At 38.8% G+C, this 25,952-nt stretch overlaps 2 protein-coding genes across 2 annotated transcripts in view; one reads left to right on the top strand and one right to left on the bottom strand.

Annotated features, from left to right (window-relative positions):
- The window catches only part of CLUB (TRAPP II complex TRAPPC10/CLUB), a 259,180-nt gene that overhangs the window by 33,499 nt on the left and 199,729 nt on the right, over positions 1 to 25,952 (bottom strand). The window contains exons 10-16 of the mRNA XM_089791885.1: positions 10,485 to 10,575; positions 10,142 to 10,296; positions 9,653 to 9,884; positions 7,299 to 7,844; positions 6,896 to 7,108; positions 5,862 to 6,472; positions 5,664 to 5,748 (exon numbers count right to left, since the gene is read on the bottom strand). Coding sequence (XP_089648011.1) covers positions 5,664 to 5,748; positions 5,862 to 6,472; positions 6,896 to 7,108; positions 7,299 to 7,844; positions 9,653 to 9,884; positions 10,142 to 10,296; positions 10,485 to 10,575 — 1,933 coding nt within the window. The remainder of the gene's footprint in view (positions 1 to 5,663; positions 5,749 to 5,861; positions 6,473 to 6,895; positions 7,109 to 7,298; positions 7,845 to 9,652; positions 9,885 to 10,141; positions 10,297 to 10,484; positions 10,576 to 25,952) is intronic.
- On the top strand, positions 1,657 to 4,349 carry LOC149547842 (uncharacterized). The gene is made up of 2 exons (XM_089794808.1): positions 1,657 to 3,791; positions 3,921 to 4,349. Exons 1-2 carry the CDS (start codon positions 3,162 to 3,164, stop codon positions 3,951 to 3,953), a joined length of 663 nt encoding a protein of 220 aa, XP_089650934.1. The 5' UTR covers positions 1,657 to 3,161; the 3' UTR covers positions 3,954 to 4,349.

Genomic DNA, 25,952 nt, shown 5'->3' with positions numbered 1-25,952 from the left:
TCAAATTGCCAACAATGGAAATCCATGTTTGCAAGAATGCCAAAATCTGGAAAAAATCACCTTCCTTAAGAAAAATCGCTGCCTTCCCCAAAATTCACCCAAGCATGGAAGAGGAGGATGAAATGAATGAGGAGGTAAGGGGAAGGAGATCCCTCTTATACCCAATTCACTTACCTTCTCTAACTGGCTGACTTGCACCTAAGAGGGAAAAAAAAACATTAATCAATGCACAATTCTGGCCAGAATTAAAGGATAAGCAAAAAAATTAATTTTGCCATAGTGAAATGTGCATTTTTAAATTCCCGGTTAGACCAAAATTGCAAAAATAAAATAAATAAAGCTTTGGAGATGCTAAACATTTTCATTTAATGATGATTTAGTAATTAATATATCATTAAAAATCAGATTTGGCAAGCCAAAATTGATTTTTTCAATTTAAAATTGTTAATTTCTTTAAATATTTTAAAATCTTCAAAGGCAGATTTGATCCATTTAATGCCAATTTTTGCAACTTACTCTAAATCGATTTTGCTATGCCATTTTTTTTTATAATTTTTTTTACAAAAATAAATCATTTCTCTAGACTCTAAAGTCAATTTTTCTATTTGATTTCACAATTACAAAATTAATTTTCTCACCGAAGAAATTCAAGATTTTCCAAAAAACTTAAATCTAACAAAATTTCATTTTTTTGAAAATTATTCAAATTTATACAATTATATCCAAATTTTCAAAAAAAATCGTCTAAGTACAAGATTTACAATTTTATCCTGCCAAGTGTTGTTCTTTGAAATTTGTTCGGCCTAAGGATGAAATTGGTCGTTCTGGAAAATCAAGTTGAAACTAGGTGAAAATAAATCTCTCTCTCTCTCTCCCTTCTGACCTGAAGGCGTTCAAGACTTAAAGTTTTCAAAAATCAAATCAAAATTTTTTGGACAACTCAAAAAAATTTGCCAAGGCGACCGAAAAAGGGGGTCCCCAAAATTTTGGGGCAATGGTGTGAGAACCTCACAACAGTATCTCACACACTGTGGCTGGTCATCCTATTTTGCGACTAAATTTTACCCAAAACCTCAGATACCGATTCGTGGGCGTTAGGGGTAGCTTCTGCATCCGAGGCGGATGGATGCGTGATGCGCCCAAATGCGCTACGGGTGCTAACCGGAAGCCAGCCGCAAGTAGTTGAAGCGCGGGGAAGCTGATACTCAGCTTCCCCGCGTATCTGGCTACCTGCGGCTGGCTTCCGGCCAGCACTCGTAGGGCATCCAGGCACATCCGCAGGCCCAGCGCAGGCTAAGCCCAAAAAACAAATTAAAAACAATATTTTTTAACTTAAATTTGCATTAAGACATGTGATGGAAAGCATTTTTAAAGTGATTTTTCACTATGAAACCCTAAAACAACCCTAGAGGTCAATATAGAAGCATTCACAAGAGTAATTTTAGAACTTTGTTTGCACCTACAGCCACTCCTTCATTGTGAAGCTAAGTTCAGCATTTTCGAAGAGGATCAATCGAAGAGGGAGAGATAACTTTCTCAAAGAAGTTTAAACCATTCAAGGTAAGTGATCAATCCTTTTCTTGAGTATTTAGATGAATTTTTTTGAGTTTTCGATGATTTTTTTAAAGTTCTTTTCAATTTTTTTTTTTTGAAAGATATGTAAAAGCAACTTTGGGTATCTATTTAGGTAGTTTTTCTCACTTCTTTCCACTTGTATGCATGATCATTGATGTTCATAGTTGTTAGGAAGTAATTAAAATTTATTTATTTTCTTAAAAAATAGGTTGCAAAAAACTAGGCAAGAATGGATACCAGTGGTAGTGCTAGTCAAAGTTCAATGGGGGGCCAAGGAGGGGAAGGGACTGATAATTTCAAAATTGGTGTAGGTCCTCCTTTGTGGAGACATACAACACGGATATCACAGGTTCAGGAGGTGGCTCATACTATTGGAAGTGCAATTATTGTCAAAGTAACAAAGGAAAACCTTTTAATAGCTCATATTTCTGAGTGAAGCTTCATTTTATGGGCCTTGCTGGCAAAGGATTTGGAATGTGCAAAGGCAAAAATGGTACTGGGATGACTAGTGCGAAAATACTTTCATTTGTAAGAGAACAAGAAGCTACTGATGCATTGATCAATAGATCAAAAAAAAGCTACTATCAAGGTCCTTCCTCAAAGAGCAAGCTATAGACACCCACTGAACCAATTGCATCCTCCCAACACCCATTCTTGCAAGTACCTATGCCAAGAGAGGATGAGGAAGAAGTGGAAATTTCAACCCGCAAAAGAGGCCCATTGCACACCGCATTTAAAATGGAGGCAAGAGACCGCGTCGATGAAGCTATTGCACGTTGCCTCTATGCGAATGGGCTTCCTTTCAACTTGGTGAGATCACCATATTGGAAGGAAATGGTGGCAGCAATCAAAAAATCACCAGCTGACTACACAAGCCCGGGGTATGAAAAGGTGCGTACAACTCTATTGCAACAAGAGAAGGCACATATAGAGAAAGACCTTCAACCAACCAAAAAATCTTGAAAAACTTCAGGTCTAACTATTGTGTCAAATGTTTGGAAGGATACAAGAAACCGGCCACTGATTAATGTGATTGCAGTTTCCCCCAAAGGGGCAATGTTTTTGAGGGCTATTGATTGTGTGGGGCAAGTGAAGGATTCCGAATTCATTTCTAGAATTCTCATTGAGGCCATTGAGATTGTGGGTAGTGAGAATGTGGTACAAGTGGACATAGACAATGCCAAAAATTGGAGGGGCGCGGGTGCTTTGGTTGAGAGTTGGTATGAGCATATTTTTTGGACCCCATGCACTGTTCACTCCCTTAACTTGATCATGCAGAGGATTGGTACTGAAGTAGATTGGGTGAAGAAAATATATGAAGAGGGGGAGGACATACAGATGTTTGTGACCAACCACCACATGTCACAATCCATTTTTAGAACATACTCCAAATTGGAGTTGCTGAAAGTAAATTAATTTTTTTTAATTACTAAATTTCATGGTTTTGTAATTTAGTTAAAAATTAATATTTATAATTATATTGTCAATTGACATATTGTTAACTTGCTTAGGTTGCTAAGACCCATTTTGCATCTCATACAATTGTTATGAGATGACTCCTCAAGGTAAAAGATGCATTGGGCCAAATGGTCATTGGTAATCAATGGGGTGTATGGAAGATCTCAAATTCAGAAAGAGTACAAAGGATCAGGGATTTGATCTTGAGTGAGAGTTGGTGGGCTCGTGTGGCATATGTATTGGATTTCACAGGGCCCATCATGACTATGCTCCGTTTTGCTGATACAGATACACCTTGCTTGGGGGATGTGTATGATGGCATGGACACCATGGTTGAGAAGGTAAAACATTCTATACAAGCACATGAGAGTGACCCCACACAATGTGAAGCCTTATGCACCCAAGTGCAAGCAATTATCCACCATCGCTCGAATAAGATGACTACCCCATTGCACCTTCTTGCATATGCCTTATCTCCTAGGTACTACAGTGAGGAGGTAGTTGGTATGCTGGGTAGAGTTGCACCATTTGCGGATGAGGAGGTTGTTGAGGGGTGCCACAAAGCTCTTACAAGACTCTTCCCATTGGAAGAAATGCATGAAAAAGTGAGGGAAGAATTTGGGTTGTTTGCTTCGGGGTTAAGGCATTCTCCATTTGCACTAAAGGACCAAAATAGAATGGGAGCTATCACATGGTGGTACATGTATGGTCAACCTTTCAAGCATCTTCAACCTCTTGCAATCAAGGTCCTATCACAAGTTTTTTATTTTGTTTTGTAAATTTGTTTTAAACTTTTATGTTTACACTTGCATTTTAGAATTTAGTGTTTCACACATTCTTTAAAATTAATTTGCTTTTCATTTGTATGTTTTGTGACAACTATATAGGTTGCTAGTTCTTCTGCTGCTGAAAGGAATTAGAGTACATACTCCATTATCCATTCAGTGAAGCGCAACCGGTTGGGCTCCAAGAAAGCTGAGGACTTGGTCTTTGTCCACACCAACTTGCGTCTTTTGTTACGTAAGAATGATCATTACAAGGAAGGGGCAACAAAGCTTTGGGATGTAGCCCCTGAGTGTGCAAATTTGGATGCAACACTTTATGATCTTATTACAGTTGGAGACGGTGATGATGATAGCGTGGCACATGGTGCATCTAGCATAAGTGGAACAATGCTTGGTTCAAATAATATTTCAGCAGTTGGAGATGATGATGAGAATGTGGATTTTCTTGCGAATCCCTATGATTCAGAGGCAGACTCCGATTGATTGAATCTTTAGACTTCAATCATTAACTATGTTTTTATTTTGTTGGAATCTTGAACATGACCTATTTGAACTTATTGTTTAAAAATTAAGACTAAACACTAATGTTGGACAAGCACATATTGATATTGATATATCATATGAATTTTGAAATATCTTGAATTTTGATAAAGGGTTAAGTATCATAGATTCATAGTCATATTATCAAATGATTTGTTTTTGTATATTTCTTGCATTTCTTTGCATATATTATATATAAATTTATAATATATATATATATATATATATATATATATATATATATATATATATACACATGTTTCCTCACGCATCCGCATCCAAAAAAAAAAAATCCCCGCATCCCGTGTCCACTTCCGGAATCCGCATCTGAATCAGTAACTTAGCCCAAAACTATTGGTTAAAAACTATCCACCCAACAAGACGTATGCTTGGGTAGTGAAATATATGAAACCGTGCAGCTTCCTGGAATTGCTATAGTATACAAGAAAAATTAGACAAGCATTCCTTTTGAAGATGGTTACATAATCAGATATATCAGATAAAAATTCATACATAGATGGAAGGTCTTAGTAGACCAATCTAAGCACTATTGCATAATCAAAAGTCATAATCAAAAACAACAAATTGCCATCATCACTACAAGTGATCTAGAGAATATTGATATAATAGAAATGCTTATAAGCAGTAGGAGGTAATATGTAGCATATTCCATAGTCATATCAGAGATCATCACATTGTTTCATGGGGCATCTTACTAATTTGCATTCCAAGTTAGTAGTAGTATTGTTAAAAACAATCTCTCGATAAAGTAATATAATCAATTATGATTCTGAGATATATTATTAATACCAATCATATAAGTCTACAAGTGGTCTTAGAGATTTCAATTTGTGGTAAGTAGAGAGAACTCAAAGTAAATATCTTTAATTTCTAAGCCAGCCAAAAGAAGGGACATCACAGGGCTAAGATTGTGTATACCAATGATGAGGGCTACAGGGTGCAAACTAAACTTTCAAGTAGCTAAGTAAAGTGCAAGCTGGTCATTGCTTGGAATCTAGCTAAGTAAAGTCTTGGGGTTAAGTTTCAAATCCATAGACTTGTGTATTTAATGCCATTTGCGGAGGCCAATGGTTCCTATCTATCTGACAACAGCTTGCAAATTATTCATATGATATTGGCATAGTTAAGGGAAATGTACATTAAATTTAAGTGTCGTTTATTTTCCATTTAGTTCATTTCTGTGTTTGATATTCCTTACAATTGCTGCATGAGATAAAACCAGCACTAAATTTGATCTGAAATTTCAAAAATATAATATAGGATGCACTTCTGACATAAAAATACCTGTAAAAGCAAAACTCCATCGTTGCTTTTTGTCACAATACGTGTACTGACACGGAAAGGATCTATAAAATGCGCTGCAATAGTTCTGGGAAAAGGAAGCCACATTTGTCACAAATCTATCAGAGTTATTCAAATACCAAGTAAAAACCAATCACATGCAATTGAACTAAAAGTATTACAGCCAAAAAATTATCAAACCTTTCAAATATTCGACTGCGAGATGATCCATATTCCAGCTTGAGAGCAAGGGTTCTCATTCCATCAACAATAGTACGTTTCTGGGATAGCTCAGACTGCCCTTGTGAAGAAAGACTGCCACCATGTGCAACAGTAACATTCAAGGATGATAGTGAAGAAGAGGTCTGCCTACCATCAGCAATCATTCTATCCAATTTATCGTCGATTGCACGAACTGGAAGCCATAAAACTGTGGTGATGTTACTTGCCCAGTCTGGGATAACCAACTTTCCATCTTTCAATTGTAATTGTTGACCATCACAAGAAACAGTTGCCTCAATATCATTTCCACTGCCTTTTACAGAGACGTTTGCATCAAATGAAGCATTGAAGTCTGATGATACTGAGGATATCTTCTGAGGTAAACTATGAAATGCTTTATTACAGGTCTCTAACTCAATGATATTAGACTTATCAACTTGTAAACCAGGACCCGTATCAATGTGCAAAATAGCACCTTTAAGAGAGTAATCAATGGGCCTGATAACCAATCCCAACCACTGGAGTTCACCAATCAATAATCCAGATGAAACAGCTGCTGTGATATCAACCAGTGCCCTTTGTGGAGAGACCTAAGTAAATATTATTTCAATTACTCAAAACCCTCACTGTACAGATTTCTATGAACCTATTGTTCTTGAAGTTGATAAGTTGGATAATAAAAAAACCTACAGAAGCTAGATTTGAACAGAAATAGATAAATGAAAGAAATAAATTACAAAAACTGTTATTCCAAATACTTTCATCAAAATGCTAACAAGATAAGCATTAGAGAGGGCAGCAACCTATGTGCCAATTTTGTTTGGAGATACTTTGTTAAGCACATATATACTTCTAGAACACAAATGAAAACCAAAAAATGCCCAAAAATTTAAAAATGGTATACTGACTCTTTGTCCTTTCACAATTTTATTCAATGCTAAATGTAGTTGTCCTTATATCCATCGATAACAAGCTTCAAATTCATGAAATGAATCTTTGAATTTGTTGCGTACCTTCAAAACAGGTCTCACTGGTTTCTCAATGCTCATGAAATCGTCACTATCAGGAGGCCCACCTTTTGAGAAAGTATGTGACCTGAATCTTAGCTGCCCTATCTGACCAGTTAGGACTCCTAGAACATATGAACCAGGATTCTGAGGTGGTAATTGCAACGTGATATCATTTGTTCCTGGCTTTAGTAAAGGATCTTTGGAACATTTTATCACCTGCATAAATGGCAGAGAAAATAGCTTGGAAAAGCAAAAAGTAGGGAAAGAATAACTTCAAGGCATAAATAGCTTTGATTGTAGACCTTGAATGGACAGTTTTAATCATAGATTTGAAATCCTAGGGAAATATAACATCATATCAAATTCATTACAAATGTTGGTCTGTGGGAGAGATGCCTGCACACACCTTAACCCCTTCATCTGCACTAAATGTTGCAATTAATGTGAGGCTCAATGAATCTAGGATAAATTCATCAGGAAAGCCACTCCACACGGATACATGAAGATTACCAGGATCACCTGCACATAAATCAAGTGGAGGCCCAGACTTTCCAGAGAAAGTGATTAATGATGAGACATCAAGTGATACAGGATTCTTCATTTGACTATGAGCAAGTCTGACCACCTCTGCTTGTAATGCTTGTCGTTCTTGCTCAAGCAGTAAGCCCTTCCCTAGTGATAGCAATCTAACACAAGATGTAAGATATCCGGCATGGTCTTCAAGCTGCTTTTGGCACTCCGCTAAATTAGGAAGCACTTCTGCCAATAATGATTGCCAATCTTCGCCTGCATATAGAGCACAAACCTTCTCATATAGCTTTGCAGCAGAATCAAAATTCCCTTGCTTGAAACAAAGTGCTGCTACTTCACCATCAAGCACAACTCCATGTCTTTTCCACCAAGATCGGTGATAATTTTCAGCAGCACCTTTTGTCAAATCTAAATACATTTTCTGTCAAATTTGAAACAAAAATTATTAGAAATCCCCCATGACATAACTCTGGGGTAGCAATTTCCATAAACAGAAAGTTTAATTGAAATCCCATTTACAGATACTTGTAATATAATCAAAGAACGAAGTAAATTATTTTTGCAAGGTAAGCAACAAAAATGCCAATTTTGAACAATATAAACTGCCCAAATTTCTTCTTAAACATCTTCAAAGGTTAGCAGAAAATCAACCAACCTCTAGATGACAAACCATGAAAACAAACTAAAACTTCCAAGGAAAATAAGACCAAAGGAGACAATAATATATATTTGAATACGGCTCAAAGAAAATCAAAGGTTTACAAAAGACAACAAAAGAATTTGCAATGAGTGCATAAAGTAGGTTGGTTGTGAACAGCGATATTGACTGTCTGCTGTCAAAACTCAAAATCAATAAACTAAAATATGTTGACTACAGAAGTAAATGATCTACTCCATGCAATGAATGCAAACTACTAACTATCATAAACACAATGCTCCTAGACTTGAACGATGTCTAGGTCCTGATCATTTTTCTGACTTTCGAGATCTATAATTCAAAAAGACAGTACACTGAGGTTCCTGTCAATTTATAAGGACCCATATTATGTATGCAAGGGGTAGATATTATAACTGCCAAATCATAATTTTCATCTTATCAGATATTATATTTATTTTACAAATGAAGAATGCTTCCACCATTATTTATATAATCTGAATTTTCATTTCAGAAGAATACAGTCGGTTCTGGCAAATAGCTCAAAGCCTCAAACTCAAAGGTTATGCACTTACAATAAAGTAAAAGTTCAGATCTGCAGCATGGAAAGGACAGGCATTTGGAAGATATTACCATGCTCTGTATACAAATAGATAAGTTTTATAACTCCAAAATTTGAAATCTTTTTAATATGTACTATCTTTGATTGTTCTATTAACTTAATTGTAATAATAAATTATAATTAATTTTTATATATATTTTTTATTTATTAGTAAACCATACTAGACAAGTGAGCATTACAGAAGTTTCACAACAAGTTCATATTTACAGTGAATTGGGTTTTGTTCAGTAACTACTGTTGTAAACAGTTAACATCATTGAGAAATTGAATTCAAAACATCACATTCATTGTACACATTCTCTAGGTCTCTTTTTATTCTACTAGTCAAGAAAGAACAAACATTGACTAGTTTTAGCTTAGGGCATGCCCTTCACACTTTTTTGTCTCATTGTGCCATCTGAGTTTTTTCTTATTCTCTTTGGCTTTGTTTTCATTAACTCCTATCTACATTTAGCCCTTGTTCAGATATCTTCATGATGCATCCCTATATGGTTATATTTGGCACAAATCTGCCATCACATCATTCATGTGTCTATAGTCATCATGTGTTCATGGCGATTGTTTTTCCATGCTTAGTGAATACTTGTTTGAAATCAAATAACATTCAATTGATTTATTTTTTAAGTCTTAGTGGTCATTTATTTGCGAATATGTAATTAATACTTAATTAATAATTCTTAGTAGATATGGTTGTGTGCTGATGAAATATTGCAATTCAAGAGAAAAATGCTGTTAATTTCAGCCGTGAATATAAATAAATGATTACACAGAATGCACTCGTTCTGATTAAGTATTTGCTCTCTAAGGAGAAAATAAAATACATTCAGAAGTTCCAGCTCTGAAATAAATTGAGGTTCACATAAAAATAAATAAATGTCATTTATATTTCAATCATCAAATCTTCCCTTGTTTTCAGACAAAAAGAAACAGCCATTTAGAGCAAAATCAGTACCTCAAGTTCCTCAATTGTTGACAGAGCTTTACGTAAGGCATCATCAGTGACTGTTTCATGCAAGGCAGACTCTGCCGCAACTTGAATTTCAGAAAGCTTCATTGGACCATCAAACAAAGCACGTGATGGGCTCAGACTATTTGCAATTGCCGATACAGAGTTTGTTCGAGACATTGAACCTTTAGATGAAGGCGGTGAAGGTGACATCACAATAACATTATCTCCATGTTGGCTGCAATATATTCATGTTATAAGAAAACATGAAACAGGAAGCACTTTTTGAGGGAGATGTTTAAATAGTAGATGTCAATTTGTATTTAAGAGGTATGACCCAGAAAAAAACAATAAACAAAATCAGATATCATCTTTAAATCTAGCAACTATAGGACAGATTTGCAATTAAATATGCACACAAAGCGGCATATCTTGTAAGTTTTAGCAATTAGACATTCTGACAACATATAGCAAGAATATTATTTTTTCATTTACCTCTCTTTTGAAAGATGACGACTATCAAACAATTCAGATACATTCCCAGCAGACAATGATGCTCTCCTTCTGTTTGCCTCGCGAAGAAGCATTGTAGGTCCTAATGGTAAATGTTTCCTTATAATTCCAAAAGGTTTTGGCTTTTGGTCTGTGACCTGTCAAGATGACATATTAGCATAAATAACTATTTTAGCTTAGGCATAAAACATAAACTGGTACAGATATCATAGCTTCACTGAAAAATAATAAGGAAAATTGTGTTACAGAAATAGGACGCTTGAGTGATTCTGAGGAGAACAACAAGGAATGAACTGAGATAGGTTTGATCTCCCAATAAGCATACCTTCTCTTTTGCAAGCACCATTGCTTCAGAATCAGGTGGAACTGATGGCCAGACCTCTGGTTTGGGCCAAGGTAGCATGCTCAAAGCTGCACTGTTCAACAAAAGCTGACATGTATTTATATGATGTGTGGCTTAGAAATAAGAAAAACCGTTATACTATTAAGAATGAAATCCACAATGCCTAAATAGAAATGATAAAACTAAAAAATATTACTTTCATAAATATAGACCTAGGTAGCAATTTATATGACAACTAGTTGTTCTCTAGGTGTGCTTTAGAGTCTAGACGATTAAGCTTGTTACCCAATAAAACACAACATGTTCAAAGACATCAAGTCCTAAGAGATCCAAAATGAATTAGGATACCATAATAGAGAGCACTTGCTCAGCAATGTGAGTAATCTGTAAAGATCATAAAAGTCAAAATGTAATTGGCCTAAGGCCCCTTCAAGCTGTTTGCCGCATAGGGTAAGAAGTTCAACACAAGTATAACACGATTCAATTCGGAACAGGTACTTTATTCATGTATGCATTTGCAGATTACAATGACTACAATGATTTCCGATTACCATGATGATTCCAAAGTCCATCTCGGACGTGTACCTATACCTTTCCAAAGGGATGACTCAAGCGTCACGCGCCCGTTTGGATACTACTCTACCCATCAGCTACATGATACATTTACCGACAACATCATCCCCCCCCAAAAGAAAGGTCGTCTCCAGACGACAATACAACAAGATTCCTTAACAAAATTTTACTAACAAAATGCATCAGTGCATAAGTACTAGACAGAGGGATGTGTCCCTGGTGTAGTGGTCATCCGCGTCCGCAACTCGTTCACCTCTGCCCTTAGCTTGTAGACCTGTTCTTTCCTGATCTTCAGCTCTGCTTCTGCTTCCAACTGGAGCTCTAAGGCTGACTGCATCATCTCTCCGACCTCTCCCAATTCCTTCTCTTTGTCTGCTGCCATCTTCTCTTTTTCTGTCCTTAATTGTTCATTTGCTGCTGCTAACTGTTCTTTGGCTGCTAACAGGGCTGTCCTTTCGCATTGCCAGGCCACCCGCTCCGACTCCCAGGCTGCCCTCTCCGAAGCAAACCTGGCAACTGACTCCTCCCAAGCTCGCTCAGCTGCTAGCTGGTCCGCCTGACTCCTCCGAAGGATGTAATATATCTCCCTTTATAACCTCACGATCTCCTGAATCAGTACCTCAATCCGGCCCTCCTTTGCAGGTTCCCTTGTCATGGACCAATCCTGTCGCATTTCTGTGGTTTCCACATCGGGCCATCCCCTCTCCCGAAAACAAACGGTAAAGGCAGTTGGGCATCCCATCCTCATGAAGGATATGACTCCCTCCAGCTCCTTCCCTACTGACTCCAACGCCTGCATCTTTGTCGAATCTATAACCTGGTGAGCCCGAGATGCTAGAGCTGCGACATCATCAAGAAAAATTGCCTCTGTCCTCGTTGCCTCCTGCACTAGTGGGTGCTTCTATTGTGTACCCATAGCCTACTCCACCTCATCCGCCATATGCTCAACAGCGCTACGCGTTACTCCCTCATTCTGTGCCTGCACAACCTCCTGTAGTGGGTTCTCCCAAACTGCTTCTCGCGTGGGTGTCGGCAAGTATGTCACTCGAGGTGCTAGAGTTCGGTGAAACTTTGTACTCAGAAAAGCACTCACCCTTTGTGTCTGGTCCTCTCTCTCGCTGTCCTGCTCAAGGGATGCCAACAGTGCCGTATCTTCTGCAACCACCGCATCAGATCCTGCTATATCCAGTAGGACACTTGATGCCCCCAATTCCTCACTTACGGGTACCTCCAACACCTCTGTCTCCGTGTCTATCTCCATCTCCTTGTCAGGTACAAAAGTCTCTCCTATATCTGGTAGAGTCTCATGAGCCGGTTCCATCGGTGCCACTGGGGCTACTATCTCCGTCGATGCTGGATGTGACTCTGCTACAGCTCGTGTCTCTATGGTGGGCTGCGTCGTAACTGAGACTAGTGTCATCACTATCGGCTGTCTGATCTGTCCAAACCTTGGGATACCGTGTATACCCACCAGAACCAAGTGTGTCGTAGTCGAAAGCACAGGCCGTGGAAATCTCAAGGGTGTAGCCGTGATTACTCCTACCTCTTCGTCATCTTCTTCTTCCCCCTCAGACCCGTTCTCCTTTGAAAATGTTTCCTCTCGGCCACTATCTGTGTCGCCACCATCCGGCCTTGGTCGCATCTGCCCTATTGTTTTGGTGCCGAGAGTATCCAAGTGCTTCCACTGCATTATAGGTGGTTCGCCAGGCGCGAGTGGTCCCAGTTTTGCCTCCAGGGCATCATTCGGGATCAGCCGCGTCGTCGCATCCAAAAACAGACCAATAGCATAATGTGGCATATAGAACGTTTTGTGCTGCAATGTCATAAACTCTGACATCCGCTCAGCCAATAGTGTTGCCCAGTCATAAACTTTGCCGTGCAAGATTCCGTTCATCATGGCTCCGTGTGGAAACGAGATATCTAAAGCACGGCTCGAACCTGTGAGACGGCTTTTAACTATGTCCATCAAACAACGCCAATGCCCCTCCTGGATATTAGATTTCTTTAGTCCTCTGCCTTTGGACGTGACTAAAAGAGCCTCCTATTCTACCTGTGACAGGTCTCCGCACACAAGCTGTATCAATTTCATCTTCACTTCCTGGCTTAACTTCTTCGGCTTGCTTTCTATTTTTCTCCCACCCTGAGCATGACCAGGTATGCCAAATACTCGTGTAAAATCTGTCGGTCTGAATGATACCGTTAACTTGCAACCAAGATATTCAAATGTATTGCTTCTGGAGAACCTGTCATATGTTTCAATCATAATGCGCAAAAACCCCTCGTAGTCTCTGATGCAAAATACAGGTGTTTGCACTACCCATTCAACCTGTGCTCTTCGGATGCTAGCCTTCACCTGGTGGTTGTCTGGGGTCTCCTGCCACCATTTCCGGCACTCTGCACCATTTAACCCTTCGAATGTGATACTTTGTACTGTAGGAATTTCTCCTTGCTGCCTGGTTTGCTTTGCTTTCTTACTTGCGCCTGCACTAGTGCTTCCTGTATACATCCCTCCTGCTACACGAATTCCCGACGGTAGTGTCTTCGCGTTTTTGTTCATGTCTTCATCTAGTTTTCTCTTCCAAGCCCTCTTTCCAGCTGACTCCATATTGTTACCCTTTTGTCGTTTGTGAATAAATGTCACACCGTTATGGCAGTTACTTTCCACAATTTTTCTGGCTTCCGTACTGTACGGCTTTTTCGAATCCTGCTTCCTGTTCCTATGGCCGTACGGACATCTTTCTTTTGTCTGCCCAAGCCGTACGGTCTTGATCTCCTGCTTAGTCATACGGTATCAATATTACTGTTGAACGGAAGTTCTGGTCTTAAAATATTGGGTTTTGTTGTATATTTCAACCTTTAAGTATCGCCTTTTCAATGTCTTTTTCTTCACCCAGCTTGAGTTCGTACGGTCGCTCTTCTTGGCATTTGTATGTGCACCTTCTGCCGTAATCATCCGGTATTATTTAACCATCTACTGAAGGTATCCGCTGCTGAGTGTTTTGCTCTCGTACTTAGATTGAATACATTCTTCAACTTGCAGCCGTATCTTCTTTGTTCTCACTGTTTCATTTTTTAATTATGAAGGCTGTACGATCGTGAGGGAAGGCCATACGGTCACCTTTTTACAAAGAAGGGTCGTACGGACATAAGAAGGGCCGTACAAACAGACTTCCCTTCTTCCCACGTTCGGTTTTGGTGTCTTCCTCAACCAACAACGCGACTCTGCATTGTCTGAAAAATTTTATTCTTCATGCAATTAAATAATGTTTTAAACACATTGTCCTTCAACCATCGTACGGTAATATCATAGTGCCTTATCACAGTACGGCCTTATCCCATACGCTATCAATATTCTATTCAATTCCTTCAACTTTCCTGTCTCCTCTCAAACCGTACGGTCTTTCTTTCAACTTTTTTGTATCTCCTAGGGCCGTACGGTCTTCTATTTGACTTCCTTGTATCTTTCTCAAGTCGTACGGTCTTCCCCTTAGCTTTCCTATGTCTGTTTAATAGTTTCCAAGGGCCGTACGGTCTTTATAGTCTCCCAAGGGGGCTGTACGGTCTTTCCTAGTCTTCTTCAAATACCCGTACATCCTCTCTTTTCATAATTTATGGCAGCCGTACAGTCTTCTCCATAATTTACAACTTTATTATTTTAAGATAGTATAGTATTATATATTTTTAACTTTGCATTTCAAAGCTCAAGTCCATACAGTCATAAAGGAAGGCCGTACGATCATTAAATACTCCTTTTCAATAGTCGTACTACCGGCTTTATTAAAATTTCCTCCTTTTATTATCATTTTGTTATTTTGCTCCAGTTTCTGCCTACTTTTCATCTGATGATGTTTTCTATGGTCGTACTACAAGCTTTTGTTCCTCCAAAATTTCAATACATTTTATGCTTCATCTTTCATTTTATCACTTCATACTCTTACAGTTTATCACTTGATATTTTAACTATATTCGGCTTTCATATTATACATATGTAGATTATTTACATTATTTACAGACATCTTTTCTTCGTTCACTTCCTTGCGCACGGAGGATCCTTCCTTTCCCTATATATTTTCAACTTTGATCCATTTACGGCATCTGTTATTTCTTTTCCGTCCAGTGTCCACAATTTAATTGCTCCGTTATATCCAACTTCCCGTATCTTGTAGGGTCCAACCCATTTGACTTTAAATTTTCTCGGCCTTATTTCATTTCGTCCATTATACTTCAATACTAACTGACCGAGTTGAAAGTTGTTCAATTTTAGGTGCTTGTCATGCCACGCCTTCCTCCTTGTTTGTGTAACTTTGATGGCCCACTGCGCCTGTAACCGCCGCTCATCGAGTTTGTTCAGATTGTACAATCTCTCCCGTAAGCTCTCCATGTCACCTAGTTTATTCTCTATTGCTATCCTTAAACTTGGTACCATGAATTCTGTTGGCACCACAGCCTCCTATCCGTACATTAGCTGAAACAGGGTGTGTCCTGTAGTTACTTTATACGAAGTGCGGTACGCCCATAAAGCAGATGGTAACTTCTCTTCCCAGTCTTCTCCCTCAACTGCACAGGATTTATAAATCACTCCTACCAGAATCTTGTTCGTTGCTTCTGCCTGTCTGTTATCTCTTGGGTAGTACGGGCTCAACAATGAATGGTAAATTTTGAAATCAGTAGTGAGTACTCTAATTACATGGTTAACAAAATGTCCCCCACGATCACTCGTCAACTGGAGTGGGATTCCACACCTTGTAATAATTTGTTCATATAAAAATTTTGCTGTGCTGACTGCAGAATTGTCTGGTAACGCGTGCGCCTCCACCCATTTAGTTAAGTACTCCGTTGCTACCACAATGTATCGGCACCTTGTTTTGCTCACCTTCAATGGTCCGATAAAATCCAGTCCCCACCTCTCAAACAGTTCCTGTGCATGCAAGGGATTCAAAGGCATAAAATCTCTCTTCAATGGTTTTTCAGCCCGTTGGCATGTATCACACTCAACGACCCATTCCCTAGCGTCATTGTATACAGTCGGCCACCATAGTCCTACCAAAAATATCTTCCGCGCAGTAGTATCCGGCCCCATGTGTCCTCCCGCTGGGCCTTCGTGTGCTTCCGTCAGTAATTTCGAAATTTCCTCCTCAAGGACACAGCGTCTTAGAATCTGTTCTGGTCCCATTTTATACAGTAGGCCATTAATTAACTGAAATGTCCGGCTTCTCAGTACCAATTTTCGTCTTTCGTTTGGTGACATGTCGCTTGGAAACTGCCCTGTCGATAGATATTATCCAATGCGTGTGTACCAAGCTGGTAGTACTGTAACGTGAAAAAGTTGTGCATCTGAAAAATCATCATTAACTCCTTCAGGTGGCTCCCCCGATTTTATTCTTGATAGGTGATCTGCACTCACATGACTCTTCCCTGGCCGTACCATGATCTTAAATGTGAACTCCTGTAATAATAACAACCATCGGCTTATTCTTCCTTGAATAATCGGCTTATTGACCGAGTAACGCCTGATGATCTACATAGAACACAAATGGAGTGGCAAACAAGTAGTGTCTAAACTTTTGTATTGCATATACCATCCCCATCGCTTCTCGCTCTGTGGTACTGTAATTTCTCTCCGCTTTCGACAACAATCTGCTTGCAAAGTACACTGGATGGTCCAACCCGTGGTTGTCAGTCTGCACCAGTGTTGCTCCGATGGCATAATTTGAGGCATCTACATGGACATGAAATTCTTTATCCCAATTCGGATAGGCCAAAATCAGAGCCGTAGCCAACCTTGTCTTCAATCCGTCAAAGGCTTCGTTCTGCTCAGCCTCCCATCTGTAAGGTTCACGCTTGCAGGTGAGTTTGTCCAATGGATAAGAAAATTTTGCATAATTTTTGATAAATCTTCGATAATAACCGATGTGCCCCAAAAACGACTTCACTTCCAACACATCCGTCGAGGGTGGCATCTCTAAGATCACACGGACCTTGTCTGGATCCGTCTTCAGTCCTTTACAAACCATATGCCCAAGCAGCTTCCCCTGGGGCACCATGAACCTGCACTTCTTCGGGTTCAATGCTAATCTTGTTCGCCTACACCTCTCCATACACTCTCCTAACACCGTTATGTGTTTGTCTTCTGTGCTAAAAATTGACCAATCATCTAAAAATGCCTTAAAATTTCCAACAGACATCTTATCAAATATATACAGGATAATCCTTTGGAAAGTCGTCGGAGCATTACATAACCCGAACGACACCCTGTTATATGCATATACTCCATCTTCGACAATGAATGTCGTTTTTAATTTATCCTCCTCAGCGATGGATATCTGATTATACCCCGAAAATCCGTCCATGAATGAATAAATTTCATGCCCCGCTACTTCCTCCAAAATGCTATCTGTAAACGGTATCAGAAACGGGTCTTTAATTGTCACAGCATTCAGACATCGAAAATCCACACATTCTTATCTGTGTTGTATCCTTTTTCAAGGATATCACGATCGGTGATACCCACTCACTTGTCTGCACTTTAAAGATGATACCCGCCTCTAGCATCCTGTCAATCTCTTCCATGACCCACACTGCATAGTTTTTGTTCATTCAGTACGGTCTCTTCCGTACTGGTACTGCGCCTTTGATTAATGGTATCCGATGGACACATAGTTCTGGTGGTACTCCTTTCAAGTCCTCATACGTCCAAGCAAAAACATCCTTGTATTCCATAAATATTTTGAATGTTGCTGCCTTTAATATTGGGTTCCAATTGTCTCCTACAAGAATGTTCTTTGGATTCTCCTCATCACCCAAGTTCATTGCTTTCACTGTCGGCTCTTCATATTTTATTAGTTTATCTTTATTGAACATATGGGCAGGTGTTTCATCCACCTGCACTTCCCCCTCCTTCAGTTCACTGTACTCCTTCGGAAACTCCTGGCCTTCTTTTCCCTCCTCGACACTCAAAATATTGCAGCTCGGAAAGACCTCATAGTCTTCCATTTGCCAATGCAGCAATCCATTCACAGAGTCTAAGTCGTCATTAGTTGAGCCTCCTTCTAGTCTCAATACCCCTTCATCATCTGGTTCCATCCTTCTTTTCCCTTCGTCGTCACTCTCGCCATCACCTTCTGAGTCCGACGACACGGCTTCTTCTCCTACCATTTGTGTATGCAAATCGATTATAAATCTCCTACCTCCCTTCTCCATTGACAGGGTGTTCCTTTTCCAATCATGCTTTACCTTAGCTTGCACCAACCACCCTCGTCCTAGGATGGCGTCATACCCTCTTCTCTTCAATGGAATGACTACAAAATCCAGGAAAAATGGTTGTGTCCCAATTGTTACCGACTGTGCCATCAGAGTGCCCAAGGGTTTTATTCCATGTTGATCTGCTGTAAGTAACTAAAAGGTTGGTGGCCATAGTGTTGGTTGTCCAAGTTTTTTCCAGATATCTTCCGGCATCACATTCACTCCCGATCCTCCGTCTACTATTGTATCTGTTAGCACCGTACCCAGAATGCCCATCTCCACCACTGCTGGATGTCTACCTGTTGTAAGTGCTAGTAACATCGGATCTGTTGCTGTTGTTGTGGTTGTTTCCATACTATCCTTCGCTTCCTCCGTTACTCTCGGGGACGGTGTCATATTTATAATAGCCGTACGTAACTGTGGTATGGTAATAAGAAGATCATTTAATTTAACTGGCACCTCCATTTGCATTATCTGTTTCACCATACTTTGTTCTGCCAAGTTTCTTTTCGGAATTACAGTAGTGTCTTTTATTTGTGACCTCTTTGCTATCATCTGCTTTTCTATCTCTGCTCGGGCTTTCTGTAACCTCTCCTTTTCTTCTTCCACATTCGGATATTTTGCCTTCCTCGCCTGCTCCCGTGTGATCGCCAACACGTTCTTGTTACTTGTTTCAATACTTAATAAATTTACACTTTGTTTAGGACATTTCGAATCTTCATGGTCCCCTGGACCACACCATCTGCATAGTAGCTGGGGCGCCTCTTTCATAGTACAGTCCCTCGCAAAGTGACCCCAAAGATTACATGCCCGGCACTGTATCATCGGCCTTCCACTTGCATCATATTGTATTCTACTTCAGCCTCCATTGTTATTGTTATTGCTTCCGCCCCTTTCGCGTCTATTGTTATTTCTATATCCACCTGAAGTTGCATCATTGCCCGCGTTATTGCTATTGTTCGACGATTCCTGTGTGAGTAACACCTGTTGGTGTCCTTTTGCTTTCAAGTTAAACGGGCACTCTTTCAGGGAAGGCCCCGCCACCTGGCAGATGTCACAAAACTGCTTCTTCAAGCATGAACCCTTCGTATGTCCGTCCTCCTTGCAATCTGTACACCACAGTTCTCCTTTTACTATATCTGGATTCTTTTTCAAAATTTTGAATTCTTTCATCATCCGTAGCATGTCTTTCTGTAGCGCTTTCACCTTCTTGTTTGATTCTTCATCACTACTACTGCTCTCCGAGGATGAATCATCTGACTCAGAGGACTTATGCTTTTTCTTCTTACTCGTCTTCTGTTCACTTTCCAAATCCATAGCGCGAGTATACGCATTGGTGTACGATGTCGGTGGTACAATCTTCATTTTCTTTTTAAGAGCCGGCCATAGCCCTTCCATGAACCACCGTTTCTTCAACCCATCCGCTGGTTGACTCTCCATCTTTCCGATCAATTCCTTCAGTCGTCTGGCATAGGTTCGGACTGTCTCATTTTTTCCTATTTGGTGTTGTAGATTTCTGCCACTATTTCATTATCATCTCGGAGTAATCTGAATTCTACGATAAATTCTTTTTTAACATTCTCCCATGTATTAAGTCTCTGAGGACTAGTGTCAGAAAACCAGTCTATCGCCACACCCCGTAGGGTCTCTGGAAATTGTCTTACCCAATCATCCTCATCCGTCACACCATTTGCCGTCCATATGGTTTCACACGTTTTACAATGTCTGATAGGGTCTGCTGAACCATCACCGTGAAACTTGGGTAACTTTTCTTTAGGGCCAGCCATCGTTACTTGTCTTTGATTCTGAGGTACTTGTGTACCCGCGTTGTTCTGAGCTCCCGCGCTGTTTTGTTCTCCCGCACTGTTTTGTGCTCCCGCGCTGTTCTAGACTCCCGCACTGTTCTGGACAACAATTTTGTTCCCAACAACTGCATTGTCTGGTGACAGGTCTTCAAGTGATGTTCTATTCTCCCCCTGTATTTGTTCGTCCGGTGTGTCAGGAACGAAGAGATCCCTCCACACTCGTGCTCCCTCGGCACTCCGAGCCGTGCGAGTTGCTTCCCTTCCGTTCGGACACTCTCCCCTCAGCGTATACAGGTTAAGGAATTCTTCCCTTGTTCCCTCCACCAAATTCAAGCGTTGTCGAGTTTCTTCCAGCAATTCCTCGGCACTCCTCAGCCTACTAGGTGAGTGCACTCCCTCCATCTGTGCCTCTTCACCCCTTCGGTGCCCCTCGGCAATCTGCTGAAGTCTTTGTCTACGTTCTGCTTGCTGTGTTAAGATTAAAATTTCTTTTGCTGTACTTAGTTCATTCTTATCTTTCACCTTATTCCGATCTTTGTTTGGCAAATTCGGCATCAATCTTCATATCATTCCTTCGTTCCAGGTACGTCTGGCAACGGCGACAAATGTTTACCACATAGGGTAAGAAGTTCAACACAAGTATAACACGATTCAATTCTGAACAGGAACTTTATTCATGTATGCATTTGCAGATTACAATGACTACAATGATTTCCGATTACCATGATGATTCCAAAGTCCATCTCGGACGTGTACCTATACCTTTCCGAAGGGGTGACTTCAGCGTCACGCGCCCGTTCGGATACTACTCTACCCGTCGGCTACATGATAAATTTACCGACAACACAAGCCAAATAGCATTAAGAATCAAAAGCTTAAGTCTTTACCACACCTTAACTATTTGAGAGGCCCAAGCATTCTTAAGTTATGCTCTATTACAAACTAATATGCACACTGGAAATATGCAGTGCAAATAGGAGTCACGCCTGTCATAGAAGACAACACCCTAATCACCCACCAAAGGGAATCATATAGCAGTGGAAAATATCAGGTCTTCTCAATAACAATACCTGTTACAATATTTCCTAATGATGGGGTAAGTTTTATTGATGTGTACTGCAAAAAGCCAAGTAAAAACTGAAAAACTGTTCATTGGTCAGCCACTGTTCAATGGACAGCTCAGTTAAATCTTGTTTGTGCATCATGAGGCAATCGACACAGACAATTTGGAAGAGCTAGTCGAGTTAGAATCTAGATTAAAGACCTCAAGTTGCAGGCCTCTTTCGGCCTTACACATCTTGCAGTGGAAGGCAATTAGCAGATCATTATTCAACTTGCATGGTATAATCAAGGGTAAATGTTATGATAAAATGCTCAATTTTATTCTCAAGGAAGCAAGACATCTAACGCACGCTGTTAAAGTAATCATGTAGGGGTGTGTTTTCTGGAAAGCCAATTGATCTGCTTACTGATTTGCAAAACACAAGGTTGATGTGCTGAGATCCTTCAGTCATCACCTTCCACTTGCAGGGGTAGGCTTAGTTAACATGGTCTGAGATGTCAATGACATTAGTAAAACCTATCATGATTGAAAATATTATGTTTCCCTACACAAGTTATAACTTTGATGGCCATTGGTTGAATGCATATATAAATGTAAGTTGTTACTATAAGTGTTAATTACAATGTGGAGGATATCACACACATTACCCACCCTACCCAGTATATATCTCCTGGGTTACTCCTCCCTCTTTCATTCATCAACAAAAGTATTACTTGCCACCTCTGTTATTTATTTTCAAACAAGTTCGTTACATTCCAATTTTTGCTTAAAAATAAAATGCTCTTTATAACTGTTGAAAACTTCATGTGAAGTGAGATGATTTGGTTAAGCTAGTTAATCATTATGATTCGTGTGAAATGGAGATGTGTTGGTTATTCGTTATAAATTCATCGGATTTGAAATAATGGTTAATCTTTATAATGTTATATGAATTAGACACAGATAGCTAATATGAATACTTGCTATAGTAATTTTGATTTGATTAAATGATGAGAAATATGTTATTACCATGGTAAAATTTCTTTTTGTAGGAATGCGACGAAGGGGGAAAGCATTGCCAAAAAAAAGGCATGAGGGCACCATCTACCATTCAGCTAATAGGTATGGGTCCTAACCACCTTGGTCAAGGGAAAAACTGGACTAGGCAACAAGGGAATATTAAGTGATCACCATGAGCTAAATTGGTCTACGTATTTAATAAGATGATAAAATAATTAAATAGAAAAAAATTGTTACCTTTATATATTGATATGAACTTAAAGCTTCCGGTGATAAATGTCATGTATAACGATACAATGGTACCTAAATCTACTTGTACATGTATGTACATATGCATATACACTATATATATGTATCTACTATACATACATACATACATATATATATATATATATATATATAGTATATACATTTATATATAGTATATACACATATATACATATATGTGTGTGTGTGTGTGTGTAATTAAAATGAGGCGTACATGATCCTATACAACCACTTAAAATAAGATGTATACCCAAGATACGTATGCTTAAAATATCACGTATATATACATATACCTGTGCACACGCATAAACTAGTTTAGATAGATATAGGGTGGTATCCTTATATTAACACCTTGTGAGTGGAATTATTATTTTCCAACCTTTGGCTATGTTTTAATAATATTTCATGTCATCGGCCCTCTTTATTTTTGTTTTCCAGTGGCTTATTTAATTTTTTCCCTCTTTTGAAAATAGCCACGTGTTATCAGCCTCTTTAGAGGCTCTTGAATGGAACTCTCAATGTTGCTACCTTCCTTATCTTGCTCGTAACCGAGCATGCTCGTGAGAGAAATAAAACAATCTCTCTTTGTATGATTCATATATATTAGTACAGGTGTTCACATATGCTACATTTGCTCAATTTCTATATCTTTGCAGACTTCATAGTTTTGTGCTCCACATCCGTAATACAATTCATTTTACTCTACCGCGATTTTGTTCATATTGTGTTGTGCATGTAATTACAATAGCATTGCATCATTCATAAGCTTACTGAAATTTGCACATTCAGTGTCATGCCCACATTGTCATTGGCATTCATACTGCATTGGCTTTTTCTGAGATTGCACCTACAGTGTCGTGGGTTGTGATGGAGCCCAAAAATTAAGGTCTCCATTTGTGAAATAATGTTGAAAGCTTTATAGTATTGTCATACTTTATCAGGCTGATTCATTTCCCATAAAATCAGATGCATATCATAATAAAAGAAAGAATGTGCAAAGTGCAACATCCACTAGAACTCACTGATGATATTCTTATGCACACCGTAATCAAGGTGGATATGACCTACTGGGAAGAACAAAAGATCAGATAAGGACAACTCCACAAGTTAATACTGCATTAGCTGCATGTCAAGATTTAAAGTTGGATGGACTTGTTATTGGAGGTATTAAATCAAACACTGATACTGCTCAGTTAGCTGAAACATTCATAGAATCTGGATGTTAAACAAAGGTAATTGGAATTCCTGTAACATTAGAGGAGGACCTGAAGAACTAGTTTCTAGAAACTGATGTTGGTTTTGACACAATATGTAAGGTGAGTGCATAGCTAATCAGCAATGTCTGTACTGATGCATTCTCTACGGAGAGGTGTTACTATTTCATTCAGCTAATGGGCAGAAAAACTTCTCATGTTGCTTTGGAGTGTGCTCTGCAGTCACATCCTAACATGATCATCCTCGGGGAGGAAGTGGCCACATCAGAGATGACACTTTTTGATTTGACTACACAAGTTTGTGATGCTGTCCAGGCCAGGGCTGAGAAAGATATGTATCATGGAGTGATCCTTTTACCTGAGGGTCTTATAGAGAATATTCCTGAAATCTATGCCCTATTACAGGAAATCCACAGTTTGCTCATGGCGTTCCTATTTAGAAAATTCCATTGTGTCTTTCACCATGGGCATCTTCTTTGTTTGAGTTTCTAGCAGTTTTCATCACAAAGCAGTTTCTCCTTCATCCTGAATCTGATGACACAGCACAGTTATCACAGATTGAGACTGAGAAGCTTATGGCTGAGTTGGTGGAGACAATAATTTGCAGATTTAGAAGATTATGGAGTTCTGGAAGCACATACAGTGCCAAGGGGAAATATATGAAAAGATAAGATGGAAATGTTGCGATGCCTTAAGCAAACCGTGGAGATTGAAGGCAATCTATTAAAGCAACAATCCTTCAATCATGTCAACATAGAGATATTGTCGGGAGCAGCTTGGATAGCAAATGAGGAAATTTTGAATAATTAATATTAGAGGCCCTGAGCATGGATTTTGTATCAGTACTGGCTATTATTTTTAATATCTAATGTCCTTGCATTTTTGTTGCAGGACTATTTGTGCACTTGGATGAAATAGATATGCCGTCCAAAATTGAACAAGCTCCTCCCGATAGCAAATGGTGTTATAAAGTTGTGATTATCAAGTTGCAATTGAAAGTGCAGACACGGGATTTTCAGTACAGGTATGAAGGATGACATCTGTGTGGATAAGAGCATGAATGCGTGAATGGAGAGGAGTCCTAGAGTGGTTTCCGTAAGCATAAAGTCTATGATATGATGCTAAGAAGATACAGCACCAGCCGAAGGATACAATTTCAAAAGCCAACAATAGATTCGCAGCATGAAGGTTTGCGGAAGAATCAGGAGATCGAAGTAGGAAGATGCATCAGCAATACATCCGGTGAAATGAATAAAGTTACAGCGATGCAATGATATATTTGCTGAAGTTGTGCCATCCATGTTTTTCTCCCATTCACGAGTTGAAAAATATATACCTTTCGAAGGATATTACCACCCGATGAGGCTACAAGAGATTGTGTGATGGAAACTATAGTCACCGCCGGTTGAGTTTTGGAAAATTTTAATTATGTTAAGTATTTTGCTTAAGTTATGCTACCATTTAACAATGATCGGTTATATGTTATGAAAGGGTGCGATTTTTAGAAAAGAAACTGATGCCCCTTACTCATATTATAAATAGGAGATGTAAAATCAAATAGGGAGAGAGAGAATATTCATTCTTATATTTTAAAATTTTATCTATCCTATGCTCTATGATGTATTATATTTTCCAATTGGTGGAGAAATGAATTTTTGGATTGAGCCCGTGGATTTGAGTTATTGGGTGGATTTTGTGCGATCCAGATATACTTGCAATGATCATCTGTAAGGTATGTCTTTATTGTGATTCTATTTCCACATTATTATTTACTTGAAATTTTTTGGAGTTCTAATTTATTATTAATAAGTTGTGTCCTTTATAAATGTTTTTTATTATTTTCTATAAATATTTTAATATTCGGATAAGTGGACTAGGTCGTTATTGCATTTTAAATTAGATAAACATAAATATTGTGAAATATTTAATTATTTTCATATTTATGTCCAATTTGTCTCTACAGGAGTTAAAGTGCATTTTAGACTAGTTTAAATTGCGTTTATAGAATTGATCCGTCATATCAGAATTATTAAAATTATTTATAGTTTAAATATATTAAACTTTATAAAGTTGTACGTCTCAACTTATAATATTGACTTCGATTGCCCATTTAATTAAGCACTGGTCTTTTACTCTTAATTTATAATCCATATGCTAGCAATTGTTTCATTTCTTTCCATTGAAGAAATAATATATTCATCTATTGCATTAATCTATAATTATTTTTTATTTAAAACATTATCACATTTATACAAACATTTATTCACAAATTGCAAAGTTTGAAGTT

Source organism: Cupressus sempervirens, chromosome 7 (assembly GCF_028749045.1).
Source record: "Cupressus sempervirens isolate cs-2001-9-10 chromosome 7, ASM2874904v1, whole genome shotgun sequence".
Lineage (NCBI taxonomy): Eukaryota > Viridiplantae > Streptophyta > Pinopsida > Cupressales > Cupressaceae > Cupressus > Cupressus sempervirens.
Note: the sequence above shows the minus strand (reverse complement) of the source record. Positions and strands in the feature narration are given on the sequence as shown.